This window comes from Tubulanus polymorphus, chromosome 3 (genome assembly GCF_964204645.1).
Source record: "Tubulanus polymorphus chromosome 3, tnTubPoly1.2, whole genome shotgun sequence".
Classification (NCBI taxonomy): domain Eukaryota; kingdom Metazoa; phylum Nemertea; class Palaeonemertea; order Tubulaniformes; family Tubulanidae; genus Tubulanus; species Tubulanus polymorphus.
Window position 1 is genome coordinate 26,881,547 of NC_134027.1, and position 19,648 is coordinate 26,901,194.

General features: G+C 38.7%; 1 protein-coding gene across 3 annotated transcripts; it reads right to left on the reverse strand.

Moving 5' to 3' along the window:
* Positions 1–3: 3 nt before the first annotated feature.
* Positions 4–17,729, reverse strand: LOC141901820 (docking protein 5-like). 3 transcript variants are annotated; one of them, XM_074789309.1, is made up of 9 exons: positions 17,697–17,729; positions 7,742–7,862; positions 4,256–4,478; positions 3,661–3,774; positions 2,591–2,780; positions 2,031–2,163; positions 1,780–1,951; positions 1,548–1,643; positions 4–1,207 (listed from the first exon to the last, which is right to left on the reverse strand). In XM_074789309.1, the coding sequence occupies exons 2-9, from the start codon at positions 7,817–7,819 to the stop codon at positions 1,059–1,061; spliced, it is 1,155 nt and encodes a 384-aa protein (XP_074645410.1). In that variant the 5' UTR covers positions 7,820–7,862; positions 17,697–17,729; the 3' UTR covers positions 4–1,058. The 3 variants fall into 3 exon arrangements, with proteins under 3 accessions (XP_074645410.1, XP_074645411.1, XP_074645412.1); XM_074789310.1 differs by lacking the exon at positions 17,697–17,729 and adding an exon at positions 13,247–13,385; XM_074789311.1 differs by lacking the exon at positions 17,697–17,729 and adding an exon at positions 10,003–10,124.
* Positions 17,730–19,648: the final 1,919 nt, after the last annotated feature.

A 19,648-nucleotide genomic window follows, 5' to 3' on the forward strand; every position in this document is an offset into this window, starting at 1 on the left:
CTTTCGTCACATTTAAATCATCTCTATTTACAATGGACTAAAAACCTGAAGAAATATTTATCAACACAACATGACAAAAAGACCTGCATTATGATAGTAACGTTACTGATGTTGTTGCTTATAGTGGCACAAGTGGATTCCAGACAATATTTACTGATTAGATAGTGTGAGCATTTAAAGCATAGAAATCCTGTGACATCAAACACTGACCCCAGTTTTAACCATCCAATATACAATAGACTCAGATATCGGGTGGGGAGGAATTCTGACAACATTGACCCAATCAAGCCTTAAAATATTTAATAGATTATTTATGATGATCCTGAACACCACTTCTTACAAAACACCACACAATGCAGTAAAATTGATCAGTTGTTGAACTGTTTATTGATAATCGGTTTAATAATGCCATACACATTATTACCTAATATACATATACATAGTTTTCATATAAAAAGAGACATTTTTAATGACTAGTTGATATACAAGTACCACAGGTAAAACACCTTCAACGATGAACGATAATTCTGATTCCAATGAAAGCGACGCGGATGTGAAGGCTGACTTTTGTGTGACAGCGTTACATGGACTTCATAGAGTCCGTGTTGTAACTGATATCCCTCAGTGTCACGTTCGCTGATGGACTTCATAGAGTCCGTGTTGTAACTGATATCCCTCAGTGTCACGTTCAATGATGGACTTCATTGAGTCCGTGTTGTAACTGGTATCCCTCAGTGTCACGTTCGCTGATGGACTTCATAGACTCCATGTTGTAACTGATATCCCTCAGTGTCACGTTCAATGATGGACTTCATTGAGTCCATGTTGTAACTGATATCCCTCAGTGTCACGTTCAATGATGGACTTCATTGAGTCCATGTTGTAACTGATATCCCTTAGTGTCACGTTCAATGATGGACTTCATTGAGTCCATGTTTTAACTGGTATCCCTCAGTGTCACGTTCGCCGAACTGATGCACAGTGATTCACATTCCCTGTTGAGATCGCAACAAGCTACGCATTGTTTTTATAACATTGTTTGGTTTTTATACGCTGTGTCATGACGACGAATCTTTACTGATGTGTAAATATTGTCTGAACTGTGATGATAAATTATTACTAGCTTGAGGTATTTCCTCGTAGTCGTGTTCCTCACCATCAGTTGAAGAATCATCGTAGAAATCGACTTCACAAAAATCATCTGAAACTATAAAACATCACCACATTTAGCACGATATTGCACTTTTTTCATATGCTGCACAAAAACATTTATAGTGGGATTCGAACCCAATAGCTCATGATAACCTACACACCTAAGTCCTCGAAATACAAACTTAGATTTTACCTCGAATTTTCTGAGGAGTAATTGACACTACATAGTGCAATTCCTGAGTGCTCTAAACTCAACTTGTTGCTTTTCGTCTCTGATGGTGATCAAATATTGGTAAAATATATCAAATTTGCTTCAAATTGTGTGTTAAGGGGGGGGGGGATAGCAAAATCAGCAAATATTGCGTTGGAACTTAATAATGATCCATGGTACTCACCACAGTTTGTAGCTGGACAAACCGGTTGATGCCATTGAGTATTAGCATTAGCGCTATCATCGCTACATGCATGATCAGGAAAATAGCATTCAGCACCTAGAAAATAAACATGTCTTATCTATTTCATTCCTGCTAAAATTTTTCAAGAAAAAGCTTCAAATTGCCTGATTCTCAACTCAGTATCCAGTCACATAAAGTTCCAATGCTATCTGTCTAATCGATGAATACTAACCTTTACTATGACCAGATGAAGTATGTTGATTATAAACTCTATTGTGTCCGCGATGTTGAGGTGTAAAATGTTGTTGCTCTCGTTCTAAATTCGTCTGTTTTTGGCAAATATGATAATTAGTAACGTGTTCATTCTGATTGTATCTCTCCCTGCAATCGTCGTCGTAGCAATCCTAGCAAAATACATCAATTCCATACAAATACTGGTATCCTTGACTGGTTTACTTTTAAACCTTGAGGTGATTTATTTACCCGATGTTGTAGTCTTTCCATTGCACGTCGGTGTGATTCTGCTATCGCCAGCGCCGATTGATGAACTTTGTAATAGATATTTTCTCCTTGAGTTGTACTAAATAGGTACAAGCCTTCTCCAACTTGACCAACCCTATAATAAACAGTAAAATAATGGTATAAAATCGATCAAAATGGTTACCTAATTAGTAGACACTGTTTGCTACAGAGCTGATTGCCTCTGATTGTCTCGCGCCCCAAACTCTGCTCCAAATCGCAGCCACGATTGTCTTGATTGTATGCCCTAAATATTCAAATTTTTCCTACCCCAATTCATGTGGTGATAAAGACCCATGGATATCCGAGGCAAGTGGTAGATTCGTTAAAGGGATCGAACCAGATAATCATAACCCAGTTACACAGATGCGATTTAAAATTTATCCAGTAAATATTTGAATATGAACTGATTTCAGTCAAGAATCTAACTCAGAAATGTATAAAACTTTCTGTCGACTAATGCGCCATCTTTCGTAAAATATTAACATTAAAACAGTGTGTCGTTGAAGCTGATTGATGTTTACCTGGTCGCCTCGAAGGTAAATTTCGTATGGTCTCTGCCGTATCTACGAAGACTAGTAAGAGGCCACGTCATTAATTTAGCAGTTCGATTTCGTACGTCATAGAGATGAATATTTTCACCAGTCACCTGCATTAAACATTCTCCGTACCAGTCTAAATTAGGGTTCGGTATTACGTAAACATGGTAACGTTCTGAAAAATCAGGCAATAAAATACGGTTATATTGATATTTGCATCCGTTTACAACATGCAACTCAACAATTATCATCCTACACGCTGCTGTAACCGATGCCATTTTAGGTGGATTATCGAGTGGTGTGGATGATAGATGGTGGTGGAAAATTGGGGCTGGTGGATCATCCAGCATAGTGCATATTTGGCAAGGTGGATCATCAATGGCATATGGAACATGGAGGAGATGCTGAATAATGGCAGGTTGGATTTAGATCACCACTCCAGTTGACGATGACCTGCGAAAAATCTAGAAATGTTTACCGTCTCCAGATACAATTTCTGAGAGTTTGTGGGGATGTAAAATTAATTTTCTACGCATTTGAAATACGGGGGTCGCTGAGTATCGCTCATGTGGAGGCTCGGATCCGCTGCTGCGACACAAAAAAATGTAACTTAAATTCAGCTGGTTTTAGTTAATAATCAGGTTTTCATAATTTTTGTGGAGAATCAAAGATTATATCGGGATAAATGAAGTGTTGACTGGAACAGGGAATGAATCGACATAAACACACAGCGAACAACAACAACATTAAACAACATTAACAATAACAACTACACTGAGACAAAACAGGAGTTTAGTGGTTAGAGACTAACTATAATACAAACATACAGGACTTCCTCCTAGGACCCCAGTTATTGATTGATTGATTGATTGATTGATTGATTGATTGATGCCAATCTAACACTAGATATGGATGCGATGTAATGATGAATTTAAGCTCCTTGACCTTTTTACGATTTGAAAACTATCACGTAAAATATATCGACAATCGAGTTTAGGTAAAGAAGCTTTAGATGAATGATTAGGTTATCGGTTTTTAAGGGGTAGCTCCCTTACCACTCATCTCCCTTTGCCAGCCCGAATCCAGCAGATCAGGCTCACCATTGATTATAGCAGACTTGCCCAAACACTCTTGATTCAATACTTTTATCCATTCATCGCATTCCAGGTCTGAAAATATACATAACCCATCAGCAACTTATTGCGGAAATGGTTAAATTAAATAAACGTAGTCTGGCAAAATGGTAGCTAATTAAGGTGCATTTTTTCTCATTTAAGCGAAGTTTCTAAAATAAACTATTTCCTTCGAGATATTAACCCTTTTAGCGCGTCTACACTGCAGTGCGGAGTATAAATCAACGATGGACTTTGCTAGGACTTACACCGTATTGTAGTGAATTGATGTAAATAGTAATTAGTTTTTATCTCTTTTGAAGGATGACAGCACCTTTCAAACATAGTGAAACATTAGTATAACTAACAATACACCGTACTATATCGGTATACCTGTTATACAAAGCAATGGGGTGGAATCTTTTAAAACTTTCAAATTACTTCCAGCACTTGAGGTATTAATTAGTCAGTACTGAAAGGGTTAATACTAGAAAAAATATTAAACAATGGTTGAATAAAATTCCCTATTAAGAATTACCTGATTCACATGAAAATTGCCTGGAAGCTTCATCTTTGAAATAAAGAGTTACGCCGTATTTGCGGACATCAGTCGGTAGACGACAAATCGTTTTCACGTCGGAAAGATCAATCATTTTCAAATAGCTCGAATGATTGGCGGCTTTTTCATCGAGAAATTTCTCTAAACGACAAGTTCCTTTAGAAGATGCGGCTCTTAAGATGATCCATCGTTTTTGCCAAACCTATAAGATGATTGAAACGCATTGTAAAACGGTTATTCTGAACAAAGGTTTACAGAATCGCCATGGCGTGGAATCGGTCGGATCCAGGGGCAGGCTGTAAACATGAGCACACAGAAATGGAATGGGAATACTGTTAAAAAGGATACACAGAATCTTTGCTGTAGAGGAAACCAAACAGGACCCAGTTTTACGAAAAAGTTTAAAAGCATAAAACGGTTAAGTTTGAATTGGTGTCCTCATTGAAGATATGAAGTAACCAATTGCAATTTCAAAAGGGCTCAGGAAAATTGTGATGGGATCGAGGACTTGCTCTTTGTGCTTCCACGTGGATCAACCCCTTTGTGGAAAGGGACATACCAGGGGAGGAACCACATAATTTTTCATTTCTTTATGTAATCGGTAGAATTTTGTGGTCTGGTTGAATGAGTCCTGTATATTCATATACAAAAGGCCCGCACAATTTTCAATACCCTTTTTGCGAGTAACTTTGAATTTCTAAACGACGATTACATCTCTGTATAGCGAGGTTTATATTGTGTGTAGCAGGTTGGTAAATTCCATCATCCTCTACTCAAACTCCTCCATCATCATCATGTGGTTAGAATTATCCAGTTTTGTTTGCAGGCATTCAACAATCGAGTGATAATTCAACATCACGCTGATAAAAGATCGACCGCGGATCAGCAGTAAATGTAGCCGGATAAGTAGAGATAAAAGCTCAGAGATTATCGATGGAAATGTACAGAGTTTGACCAGCGGTGAAATAGAAGTTTTAACGGTATACAAACTGCTACTGGTTCAAACTGTTTGAAATCATATACAACACAAATATTTATATATACAAAAACAAACAATGAATAGTAAATTGTTACTCAAACATATATAAATCCGACACTGAGTTTTACAGCTAAATGAATAAATTGATGCATCCTTTTAGCCCTTTATGCATGAATTATAAAAATAACTAAGTCAAATTTCTGATTCTTCTATAGAAAATGCACCAGATACACCAGAAATATAGCTATTAATATATAATGCAGCAGGTGTTGTTTAATAAACAGGTTGAACACAGGTGGAATGAGTGAGAGTTACTGAAATACAGGAATCCACTCAACTGGAAAAAACATGTTTGAGTAAAACTAACTGTACAATTCACTGCTGCTGATTGTTTACTCAAATACGGAGAAGTTTCCTCCTATTGATGATAGAACATCAATGGAATTTCATAAAAAGGCAGAGGACTTCAAAAAGTTTTAGAATGTCCACTTAAAATGAGAGAAATGACAAAGGAAAAGAGGAGCGGGAGGGAGGAGGGAGATGGAGGATGGGTAGGGAGGCAAGGGGAGAGGGGGAGGAGGGAGATGGAGGATGGATAGGGAGGCAAGGGGAGAGGGGGAGGAGGGAGATGGAGGATGGATAGGGAGGCAAGGGGAGAGGGGGAGGAGGGAGATGGAGGATGGATAGGGAGGCAAGGGGAGAGGGGGAGGAGGGAGATGGAGGATGGATAGGGAGGCAAGGGGAGAGGGGGAGGAGGGAGATGGAGGATGGATAGGGAGGAAAGGGGAGAGGGGGAGGAGGGAGATGGAGGATGGATAGGGAGGCAAGGGGAGAGGGGGAGGAGGGAGATGGAGGATGGATAGGGAGGCAAGGGGAGAGGGGGAGGAGGGAGATGGAGGATGGATAGGGAGGCAAGGGGAGAGGGGGAGGAGGGAGATGGAGGATGGAGAGGGAGGAAAGGGGGAGGGGGAGGAGGGAGATGTAGGATGGAGAGGGAGGCAAGGGGAGAGGGGGAGGAGGGAGATGGAGGATGGATAGGGAGGCAAGGGGAGAGGGGGAGGAGGGAGATGGAGGATGGATAGGGAGGCAAGGGGAGAGGGGGAGGAGGGAGATGGAGGATGGAGAGGGAGGAAAGGGGGAGGGGGAGGAGGGAGATGGAGGATGGATAGGGAGGAAAGGGTAGAGGGGGAGGAGGGAGATGGAGGATGGATAGGGAGGCAAGGGGAGAGGGGGAGGAGGGAGATGGAGGATGGATAGGGAGGCAAGGGGAGAGGGGGAGGAGGGAGATGGAGGATGGATAGGGAGGCAAGGGGAGAGGGGGAGGAGGGAGATGGAGGATGGAGAGGGAGGAAAGGGGGAGGGGGAGGAGGGAGATGGAGGATGGATAGGGAGGCAAGGGGAGAGGGGGAGGAGGGAGATGGAGGATGGATAGGGAGGCAAGGGGAGAGGGGGAGGAGGGAGATGGAGGATGGAGAGGGAGGAAAGGGGGAGGGGGAGGAGGGAGATGGAGGATGGATAGGGAGGCAAGGGGAGAGGGGGAGGAGGGAGATGGAGGATGGATAGGGAGGCAAGGGGAGAGGGGGAGGAGGGAGATGGAGGATGGAGAGGGAGGAAAGGGGGAGGGGGAGGAGGGAGATGGAGGATGGATAGGGAGGAAAGGGTAGAGGGGGAGGAGGGAGATGGAGGATGGAGAGAAGAATGTATCACTGATTATTGACAATCAATACACAACGATGTAAGAAATTTACAGATCCCAGAGTTTTATTCGATTCAGAATTCTTTAGAAAATAAAGCTTTGATCATCTTAAAATTGGCCGATACTTTATTTAAAACGTAATCGAAAAAAATGAGAGTTGAATATACCATCGGTTCGTAGCGTTATATTTTGAGAGGAAAATCAAAGAGTTTCCATCAAACTCTTGGAATAAAATACAAGTGACATGAATTGGCAATTCAGTTCACAGGAACGAGCAACATATGAAACGTTTTAAGAAGAGTCGCGCGGGAGACGGAGAGAGAGAGAGAGAGAGAAAATCATTAAACATCGGCAGCGAAAAATACAGCACGAAGAGACAAGTAAACAGTAGATGTACAGATAGACAGCACTGATGACACTATCTGTCCACTTCATCTGCCGTTTATAAGTGCACATTTCGTGGCTTATGTTCGTGTTAAGTATCATTGAAATCGCTGCTGACATTCATCATACAATATTCTCAAAAAGAAATTACGAGCAACTGTTTTAAAAAAGGAACAGGAGTATAGCGCCCGCCTGAACAAGAAAGGTTGATGTTCATTTCACGTGTCGGCTATTAGATATCCGTCTTAACAACTAAATAAACATATCTTACACATCCTAAACTCGTCGTGATGGGAAAAGTTTAAAACAGGCCTGGAAAACTTCTGTCCTGTCTTCAGAATATTTAAATCAGCTTATAGTGGGTTTGATTTCCCCCTGGAAGCTGTATGTATAAAATGATACATACCCCGAGGTTTTTACTTTTCATTTTCACGTAACCCTGTTTGACAACATCGTTAAAATCTACGGCCATCGTATTCACCATTAGAGCTATAATCCTAATCCACAGCCTTCATCTGATGATATCTCTGAAAATAGATTTAGAAAATATGAATTCACATCATCAATCAATTCCGGTACCTTATAGTGCATCTTCAAAAACTGAATCGGGGCTTGATTTTGGCAGTATCCCGGTATTCCAAGGGTACTCGATTCTGTTGGTACTTAGTTAATATCATACTTTAAGATGACTCGAAACGTTGAATAAACTAAAAGCTCTAGGCTTGATTTTGGCATTATCCCGGTATCCTGAGAGTACTCAATTCTGTGTTTGGATACTAAATGAATATTCCGAAGATGACTATTAATTTAACGTTGAATAAACTACAAGCTCTTGGACTTCATTTTTTTCATCTTCATTGTGGGATTCTCGTTATATTACTAAATGAATAATATCTGAACAAGATACAAGAAATTTCTAATTTCACCATTAGATATTTCATCTTTTTCTTCCCTGTGTTTTCTCAATTAGAAACTTGAACTAAAAGGCAAGCTGGGATACCACATATTATCCTGGAAAGATACTCTGTAATAATCGAACCTCGTGAATGCAGGAAGCGGAAGATGTCAAAATTGTGTGTGAAGTCATCCAGAAACGAAACAAATGGTAAGCCATAATATTGATTTATCAATAGTAACCTATCTCGTTCGTTAACAGTTTTCTTGATGGGTAACAACTCGATGCTCGTTGAACCGTCAACGCGACAGACCTTTTGAATTAAATTCTTCCGAGCCATTAATGTTTCACACATTAATTACCAACTCCTCGTCACGTCGTGAATGAAGCTTTGAATTTCGCATTAATGTTTCACATTTCTTTTCGGCGTCGAACAATTTCATCATTCGCGGTTTGATTGAAAAAGAAGCCGAATTTTATTCCCACGAAAAACGCAGGAAAATTGATCAGTTTCATGAGTCATAGTAAAGAATTGAATGGACAGATTTTCAAATAAGGTTTCGTTATGTTTGTTAAATGATATCAGGAACTGAGTGATGTAACTCAAGAGTTTACTATTGTACAACTATTTTAAGAGCTCTCCAATTTTCGAATTGCCTGTAAATGTGTAGTGGAGAGGTGACAGGACAGCAAGAGATACAGCTTTTATAAAATAATGCAAGTCAAGTGAATAGATTTACAATTCCCTAAGTGCAATCATTTACATTACAAAGGTGTTGTTATAGGATTGTTATTGAAATCCTCACAGTTCTCAACGAGGAGTACTTATTGCCGTAATCGGTGAATTCATGACATCGCCAGGATTTCAGTAAAACCCTCCTCAATATTGCGACAATGGTATTTACAACAGTGAATCATTTGAAAACAAGATTACAACAATCGGATTCAGCATGATCGAGAGAACAGACATCACTTTCCACACGGCAATGTAGAAAATTAAAAATCTCTTTCGTACAATCGCATTAGTTCTATTCAGCTACAGTGCAACTGCAGAACAGTCAAAGACGCAGGGATTCGTGTGATATTTCCAGGGATAAAGTGCCAAATGTCGATAGCCACAAAAAGTTAATATTCAGCGATTAATGAATCTGTTATAAAGCTCGGTTCTCTGACAGACAGATGATGACTTTTAATCAGTTGATTGACAGACGGATATTTTGTGTCTGTCTCCTACATTAACTAATCAAATAAATAAACCATTATCTGATCTAAACATCCATTTATAATAGCGAGGATTAATACAGCATTCTCAATCTCTCTATTAGCACTACGTCCTCTATCCTGTTAAGTTACTTTTTTCAACAGATTTTTAGAGGTTTTTCGCATTTCTTAAAATCAGTTTTATCACAAATGGACAGCAGCAAAGCAGAGGCTTAGCCTAAATACAAGCTCATCATTGCTTCTACAGCAAATCTGAAACTGAAGACCACTTTTGGCCCTGTATTCCCTGTATTCTTTGTATTTCTTTGAGATTCCACTCACTGTATCAGTTTGTACCCTTTCCCCTCGAATAATCTTAACATTTAACTCTGACTCATATTACTAAACATTATGATTTTGAGAAACTCTGATCTCAGGTTTTCACAATAAACAACCTGGCAGATAAATAAGCTTTCACGAGCCTTCACAAACTGTAAACTAACTTAAACCAATTTACGCTTAAATAGTTTGCACTTAATCCACTCGAGAATGTCAGCAAAAATACATCTCACCAAAAAATTCAACTGATGATTCCCTGAGCCCTTGATGCATCAGAGCCTCTCCTCCCACTGATCACGCAGTCAGATTTGGTAAAATATCATCGTATAAACTTAACATCAAGATAAAATCACTCAATTTCAAAATAATATATATAAATGCATAGATATACATATATATATATATATATATATTTCTAGGTCAACGAATGTAGATTTTCATTTATAAAGAACGGGAACCAGTTGAAGTATCATTGACATACGATTTAACATGTAGTACAAGTGTCCCAACAACAGTCAAACTACAAGTCTCTCATTTACGACTCATATTTTCACTCGGTATTTGCTTTTATCTCAATAGCACTAGAACAGTAATTAACTGCTGCACTAATTGGACCCGGCATCAGTAAAATCAGTAATAATCCCTGATCGTGAAAGAGGGAATTGAAAACAAGAAGCCACCCACCTAGTCAGCCAGCCAGTCAGTCTGTCAGTTAGGAGACATACCTGGCGTCTGCTTGGCATAATAGTGAAATCCCTACCATAAACCAAATATTCAATAATTCATTAGTTCATGTGTTACTGTAGGGAATTCAAGGCTCAAGAGATTACAACCTACAACTTACACATATGTCAGATACATTTAACAAGGCCACGAGCGCAGCTACAGAGATTCCTCGCTTCATCTTAATTCATATTATCAATCTAAAGATGTAAGATGTTCAAGTTGAATGCAGCTCTCTGACCCGATACGGTCAGTATTAAATCAATACGTTCTCCTTTGACTGAGGAGACTGAAGAGACTGAGGATTGATCTTGTCATTCAGAGATCACAAACCGCTGATATATTTTCACTGTAAACATTCTTATCGTCTTCATTCTGAAATACTCTTAATATTTATTTGTTCTATCGATCAATTATCAGATATTAACCCACACACGATGTAGGCGAATATAGGTTACAGTTTTTGTCGTGGTTTTGGGTGATATTCTCGAATTAGATTGACTTTAGTTGTCAAACAGAAAGTCAGCGTAAAATGATCCCCGATTACAAATATAAAACCAGTTAAAAACTGAAGACTCGTCAGGAAGGAATGCGGACCACTAGAACGGGGTCTATAGCCGATCACAATAGTTGTGTGGAGACAGACATACTGGTCGTGATTGTTCCTATAACAATTCAGTCTACTTGACTATTGATGGTTATTAGTTTAAGAGTTGTTCGCATCATTTTTAGGAGTCGTTTAAACAGCGGTGTCCCGGTGCAGCGTAGCGGTACACTGCACCGGTGCAGCTACTGCTAAACTGACAACCGGATGAAACGGCTGCCCAAAAAATAACTCGCTCAAGTATTCTTATTATCACATCTATGTCTAGCCGTGCTACGTTCTGAAGCTCAGACCATCTTTTTCAGTGCACGTATAAAATCTACACAACTGTTTTGGACAAGAAATGTGCATCGAATCAGCCGCCGCCGTTAATGGAGCGTGCATCCAGTTGATGAAAACAGCTGATGAAATTTTTGTGGCAGATAATAATGTTGTTCTCAGAATTCATGTTGGTTCCCCGTATTCACCATGGCAACAGGTATCGTGCAGTAAATCCATCGAAAATCTGCAGCGTTGCGAGCAGCGAAAAAACTTGTCTCTCTCGCGCAAACAGCCAAACGATGACAATCTGAGACTAACAGAAATTCTGTTGATAGATACAGATCAAATGTAGAGAGAATCCTACAATGATAAGGAAAAAGTCCGAAAACGTAACTTTTTGAGATCGTAGTTTATTCAAAGTTTCGACGATATCCTAATAGTCATCCTCAGGAATACTGTATTCCTTGAGCTAGTGTAGTTTATTCAACGTTTCGACTTAATCCTAATAGTCATCTTCAGGAATAATGAGATACTACAAAAATTATGAGGTATATATATATACAATCCAGAGACAAAGAGACTAATTCAAGTTATCAGAGATGATACAAACTAAGGAAAATGAGCGCTATCTCAAAGTTACATTTTCGGACTTTTTCCTTATCATTGTGGGATTCTCTCTACATCGCGTCAACACGGATATAGTATCGTGATACAGATAAAATCATGGATGATTTAGTTAATGATGAATGAGTTCAGGACACGTCTAAAGGCGCCCCCCTATTCAGACAATACTCGGGAAGCACATTTTAGGATACGTATGCTATATACATCACATTTATCCATTATCAATTTTCTCATCATAAATCTCATGTAAAAACTGGCCGTAATCTGATTTATATTACCGTTATTTAGTAGACTCTAAGTTGTTCTGTTTTGAGTAGCTTTTTCTGCTATCAATGAAAAAGTGATGATGAAATGTTGACAGAATACATGAAGTAATGTTTTAAGTTCATGGCTCCAGGTTTAGGAACAACTGTCAAAACCTATCTACTCGACTAATCAACTGAAGCTCAGCAGAGACCTACTTCAAATAACTACACAACTAAATCAGCTTCTCACTGTTTTTAGATATTCAACTAAAAAGACACAATCACAGTTAGAACTGCAGTAAAATGGCAACGATTACAAACTTAATTTTTTAAAAATTAAAAGTTCATTCACAATAATCGCTTTTGAAAATGAATCTAATCATTTATTACAGTTCTAAAAATCTTGACGTTCTACAGAAACTCTAAAGATTCTCCATGTTTTACTAGTTTGTTTGCTATTAAAAAGGTCATTGAATTAATGCTATAAATCTGCAATAAATCTATATCGAGTCATTACAATAGATTTATAATAGTAGAAAGATGGGAACATAGTCAGGTGTGCAAGTAAAACAATGTCTGCCGATTGTATATTCAGAAATGAACCCAATCACTGTAAATATCATTCTTAATAAACATTTGTGATTTTGATATTGAAATATTTCGCGAATTACTCGTTAAATGATAAAGGAAACTTCCGACGCTTACCTTTAACTTATAAAACGTTAGAATATCGTTACGTTTACGATTTTGCGAATTAATCCTTGCACTTTAAATCTCATAATGCGTAAAAACAATCCGTTTTATAACTGTTGCGAATACAGTGAGAGAGAGATGAGTTGAGAACGGAGAGACGAGTTTAGAACTCCTCACTGAAGCTGCTCTCATGCGCTACTGATTCACTACGAATAGCAACGCACCAATTTATAAGGGACCGTATCAGCAGCAGAAGCAGCAGAGGACGCGAGAGAGAGAGGGAGAGACTATCGTCAAAAACTATAAACTACACGTAATCATTCTTACCTAATACAGTATTCTATAATCGAACTCCTCAAGCTGAAGTCGTTCATGCAGTTTGTGACGATGATTATGTCAACGACTTACACTTAGTAAATTGAATTGCGAATACAAATTGTAACTCATAAATACAGACGACTTCAGTAAATGTGACGAGTTTGACTTAATTCTGGTATATATTTAAATGATGTGATATGGCGGTATATAAATACATATATATCTAGTTGTCTGCGAGGGTTTTTGATAGCGTCAGGTTATTTGTTATGCTCCGGTACGTTCTTGGCGTCTTCGTGACAAAATAACTGAATACACGACAAAATACGTGAATACACGTGAATTCACGACGCCGGCTGACGGAGAATAGAAATACAATCTTCAGATCGTGAAATAATGAACACGGTGACTCCTCTCGTTTAGAATCAATGACATTATTGAATGAAGGGTCGGTTTATAACTAAACAGTAGATAAATAGCCTACTTGAAGTCATTGACTGTCGACTGAATTCCATAAATGTCTAATGAAGAACCCGCTCTTCAGAATAAATAAGTGTTCAGATATCGAGACCTTGTATACAACACAAATAAACAAAATGTTTCCTTATGCAGAAAGCATGTCTGTATAGGTATTTGAGGGGTTCAATTTCACAAGTGAAATCCTAAAGTGTCCTTTTTCAATGATTCACCAATACAAAATCTTTAAAAAATGCGTTTGAGGGGTTCACACCAAGTGAAACCCTAAAAGTATCCTTTTTGAAAGTCACCAGTACAATCCGCAAGCTTCGTTTTGCCCATTTTTGTCTTATCTATACGAAAATTGCCTTTATGGCTAGGTTTGACCCACCTGGGGCTGCAGTTGCTCAAAAGTTGGTTAAAGTTAACCGGTGGATAACTGTATAACCATGATTTTTGGCCACCAGTTAAAACAACTTTTACGCTCCTGACCCCCCAGAGCTGCAACAAGATAAACATTATCTACTAATTGGCAAGAAAGATAATTGTACAAATACAACCTGTAATACGAAATACAGGTGAATACTGATCGTATGACTCACCACGACTACTGTATCACCTTGGGTTAAATCTCTCTCTCTTGCAGCTCCTCCGCCTGATGAGCCAGTGTTGTTTGAAATATAAAAATTTTAAAAACTGCACAATTTGCTCAGTCGGTACTCTGAGAGAGAGAGTGATTCATATGACATGTATCTATTGAAAGTATATTATCACTCCGACTATACTCGACTAATCAAACACGTTTTAGAGTCAATATTTTTCCTAGTCTCCTGCTGAGTTTGGCGCCAGATTGGTCGCCCTAGAACAATCAATTCTACAGTGTTTTTATACGGTGTTTTGTTTTCGAGCTGGGTTACGTTATTGTCGATGGCGATATGAAGCCGGTCTGATCGAAATTTACTATTATCCAGGAATAATTGAGGCTTCATCAGATCATTAACAGCGACAGTGAATATTGAGTATTATACCTCATAATATTGAATCTATAAAACACAATGATTACCGTATCATCAATCTAGATTACAACGCCACAAGTTCTTGTTAATGATTTGAGCTGCGCCGGATTACACGGGAGACGATTTAGCCCGATCTACTGGCCCTGTATCAGGCCCGAGTCGAATTTCGCCCGTGTCTGATAAGAGAGCGCGTTCATACGTAAATCAAATTTCTAAAATGTTATCAAATGCTATCTATGCTGTGGCAAGTGAGGTGAGTCATTTCCAGAAACAGTTTCACAAGGAATAATTTGACCTGCGCTAAAATTTGGCACCGGCCAAAAGGCACACATTGATATGAACAATTGGCTTGGACCAGGCCCGAACGCGCGGTATAACAGACAATACCCGAATTTTGCTTCAAATCCTGTGTCATTATGGCTTCGGTGTAGATTTCGGGGTCACTGAATCTTAATTGCGGAACTGGATGCAGAAAATCGATATTTTGAGTCAAATATAGCCAAATTTTACTTGGATATCATTACGACAATGTTTTCGAACTTTCACAATTCAATACTACCACAACATACCACTGCAGTATATACAACTTCAAAGAATTTCTGAAGAAAAATTTATAGACCTTTAAAGTGCATCATTAAAGTGACCTTTCGTCTGTAAAAAAAGAAGATAAACCAAGACGAGAAAGAGGAAAAGAAGAGAGAGGAAGAGAGAAAGAGAGAACGATCAGATGAGACTGATCAATCAGGCTTATATCTCTCCCCTACCCCCAGTGTATACTGACAAGTGCAATGCAGATATCAGGCGATGTACAACTCTTGTGTTATATTTTCTGAACTTCTCATTGGCGAATGCAATTATCTTCTAGTTTTCAGAAGCGAACGTAAGCACATCGTCAAGTGGTTGAATCAGGAACGGGAAAATACGAGCTCTTCTCGCAAACTGCGCCTCATCCTCCGAACATTACAGATTAATCTTCATAAAAAAAACTATTGAGCAACACACGTGTATCCGCATGGGAGCATACGAGTTAACAAATTACACCCGAAAGCCTCTTAGACAGAAAAACCATCGTCTATTTCAGTTACCGGAGCTTTATCTACGCCTCGCTTTTTTTTTCAATGGAATCGAGAATAAAAACGTAATCAATATTCAAAACATGATACTTTGATACCGGCTAAGTCTCGGCGGATAGCCCTGAATTCTAGCAGTATTAATAATGCCACCAATCTATCATCACAAAAGCACCGGGACGTTAATTATTCCGTAAAGCCCTTCTACTCAACAGCAACACTGCGCGAGCCACAAAAAATATGATTAGTAATGGCGCCAGGTCAAAGAAATATAATCATCTAGTTTTACCAGTTCCCCGAGGGCCCAGTGATTAATTCTGTTTCCAATTATTGCAATTATGAGTTTCCTGAATATCATTTTTCCTTTGAAAGAAAAAACTTGCAAAAAACCATTTTTCTAACGAGTGTAGAATGATATAAACTTCAATAGAAGTTCTTTCTTTCTCTTTCTCTCTCTCTTCTTATTCTCTGTATTTAGTGCGTTCTCTTTTATTATGGCATTTCCAAATAATTATGCACTACAAACACAGTCACCACCAAGCAGCAGCCACAGCTAGCGATATCAGGTATACATGTATAAACATACCCCTAAAGCGGAAATTATCCTTTTTTCTGTTCAGCCTAAAAAATGAAATAGTATTATTATGAATACGGGCCCAGTTGGAATGCAATGATACAAGACCTGTGTGTGTTCGATTCCTTGTTGTTGGATACTTAACGAAATATATTTTTCTGAGTTGAAAATCTTATTTGTTCTATATTTCCTAGTTTTGCCTAAAAGGCAATATTTGGTGGAACAACATAATGGCTTCGAAAGAAAACCTACAAAGCTATTAGGTCAACCAAACTCAGTGGTGTAGTGGTAAGCACACTATTTCTATGGTTTCTATGCAAGAGGTCCTAGGTTTGAATCCTAGGAGCGTTAGAGGGTTGTGGTTAAAGTTAATACTTTTAACTACCGTTAAATTCTATTCTTTATATTTTGTGGTCATTGTTACCGGTATATTAATATTTCTGTTCTAATTCTGCATAAAAGATTAAACTTTTAGCGGAAAAGTTGCTCTGATTGGAATGAATGACTATCCTTGAATATTTCTTCTCTTATTTATTAAGAGAAGAAATAAAGATTTTTAAGTTGAGTAAGCAACGTTTCCCTCGGGGCAAATCAGGAGTCAGAGTCACCACAATGAGTCGTTAACAATTACTGTCATAAAGAGACGCGTTTCTCCTGCACAGCTATCAAACATTTAAACCTAGAAATATCAAACATCAGAGAGAGACAAGGGAAAGAGTTGAGTGAACGCCTGGCGACCGGTTCAATCTCACTGGAGACACTCGTCTCATACACAACAATGCCTACCGTGGATTATCCCGACGCGAGATGAAACTTTTCTTTTTGTCGCTCCGTACGGCGGTGTCGTGTTTCATATAATTTTCGTAATGGAAGCTTAATTGGATGGATTCGGTTACGGCATCAGATCTTTAGATGTTTTTTTCAAACAGAAGAAACAGTGTTATGATTGTCAAGTGACAGGAGACGTGTCACACCAGTAATTCAATACGCGCACTACACGCAGTCAAACTTTATATCTCAAATATATTATGATGAGATGCTCCCTCCTAACAGCGCACACCGTAAAAAACCCCTAGTTGTGACACCGGTGTTTTGACATTTCATACAGAAGAGCAAAAACTTGACAGAAAAATGCAGGTGCAGAACCCCGACATAACATTTGGCTGTGATATTTCTCCTAATGATTAAACAGATTTACTGAGTAAACCGAACATCTGTGTACAAATATAAACGGGATACAACAACAGTAACAGCAGCAGCAGCAGCAGCAACACAGTTTACTGGAGTAGGATAAAAAATATGAACTCATTAGTGCTGAAGTATATTGAAAATAGACAAATTGTTACCTGATTCCTAATATCAATCCACATACAACAAGACATCCGTGGTAAATATACACGACTGGATTCATAAAAGTTTAAAGTCCATCAGATAATGAATGATAAGAACTAACCAATCATTGATAGGTTCGGTTTATGATGCTCAAACATCGAGATATTTCACAAATAGAAATTATTTACATATCAATTTACTTCATTAGGTGCCTTCAATAGGTACCTACTGATCAAAACCTTACATTTACCGACCATCAACTTGTTACATTGAACAACCTCTCCTACAGTGAACCTCGCCTAACTCGTACACGCTGTGACTGGCAAAATTGGTCCGAGGAATGCTAAGTTTGGGTTTAGGACAATGCGTCAGAAAGTCAGAAAATGATATTGTCAAAAGTCCGATTTGGCCAGGTTTACTGTAACTTTTTTACGGCTGTTATACTTTCGTTGTAAATGATAAAGATATTTGATTACCTGAGCTAAGAGACTGTGTATCCGTGCCACTATAACGCGTCTACGCATATAACGAGCCCACATACAATCAGAGAGAGAGAGATAGAGAGAGGGAGAGAGAGAGGGAGACACATAATTTCATATAAAAAGTTTACTAAGTAAATATTTACAAAGCCAGTCATAACCAAAACAAACTAAGCTGTCCCACAAATCCGGTGAAGCTATGATTATATTCATAATAGAAGTAAGATGTTATCAGCATTGACAAGTCAATTCTTTACTGACATCCGAGTCGATCTAGTTACTATGTACAATACATAGAAAACCCCATCAAATGAATAAATATAGCACCACAGATAACTGTGTGCACTCAATCAAAGAATCAAGTATCCTCGACTTCACTGGAGATGACCATTCCTTGCTCTTCCACACCACTGACACATCACACACATATTCACGGTCACATTTATTAGAAGAAAAAAGATGTACACTGTGTAAACATAATCTGTTGGGAATAATGAATACCCCTCGGCGATGAAACCCCCATCAACCGTGCTTCAATTATATAGTTGCACTAATATGTTACTTGTCAGCTATATTTCATTATTGTTGCTTACATTGTGGGGTAAAATTACATCATTTGAAAGCTACTCAACATGCTGGTCTCTCAACAAGTGTCACGTGTCTTATTACAGACACGAACGATAATTTGGGCTAAATCTAATCAGTTGATTGCTGCTTGCTGATGTTAATAACATTTTATTCACCAGTCGTTCGTATAATTTTACAGATTCCCCTCGACATTTACCGCTCCCCGCAGTCGAGCAATCATTACCCAATCTGTCAACTCTTTAAAATCAAGAGTCCATTCCCAAACTTACAGGCATATCCCTTGTTGTAAGAATATTCTACAGTAAACTCCCCCTACAGGGCGGCCACTTTCCCACTCATCTACAGATTCCCAGAGCTTTCCAAATGCACTCAGTAAATAAGAGAAATTTCTTTGTTTAAAATGTAACAATCTATTCATTTCTTCACGGATTATTGACATAAAACGTTTGGTCAATAGTATATCCGAATTCCCTGAGTTTTCCAGGTTTTTTTGTAAAAGATTTGTCAAGAGTTTTCCCTGGTCTTTCCCAGTTTTTCCAGGTTTTCCAGGTCAATGGCCACCCTGCCCTAGTGTTGGGACTGTTGAGAATATTTCACCGAGTTGAGAATCAGGGAACTCACCAGATTGGGACTGTAGTTTGCGAGTTGGATCAGGGAATTGGAAAGTTTCGTGAATGAATGTCTATCAGCAGAGAGTTAGGTGGGAGATTTCTGTATGTTGTGTGGAGACGACTGCGGAATAAAATGTGCAGGTCACAGATGAAATGTCACGGAGAGTCATCAATCAGATTAATTACAGTGAACCACGCAATGAGAAACAACGACAGAATATTAACACATTCAGCGAATGAAACAGAACAACAGAAACAGAATCAACACCACGAGTAAACGGGTTTTTC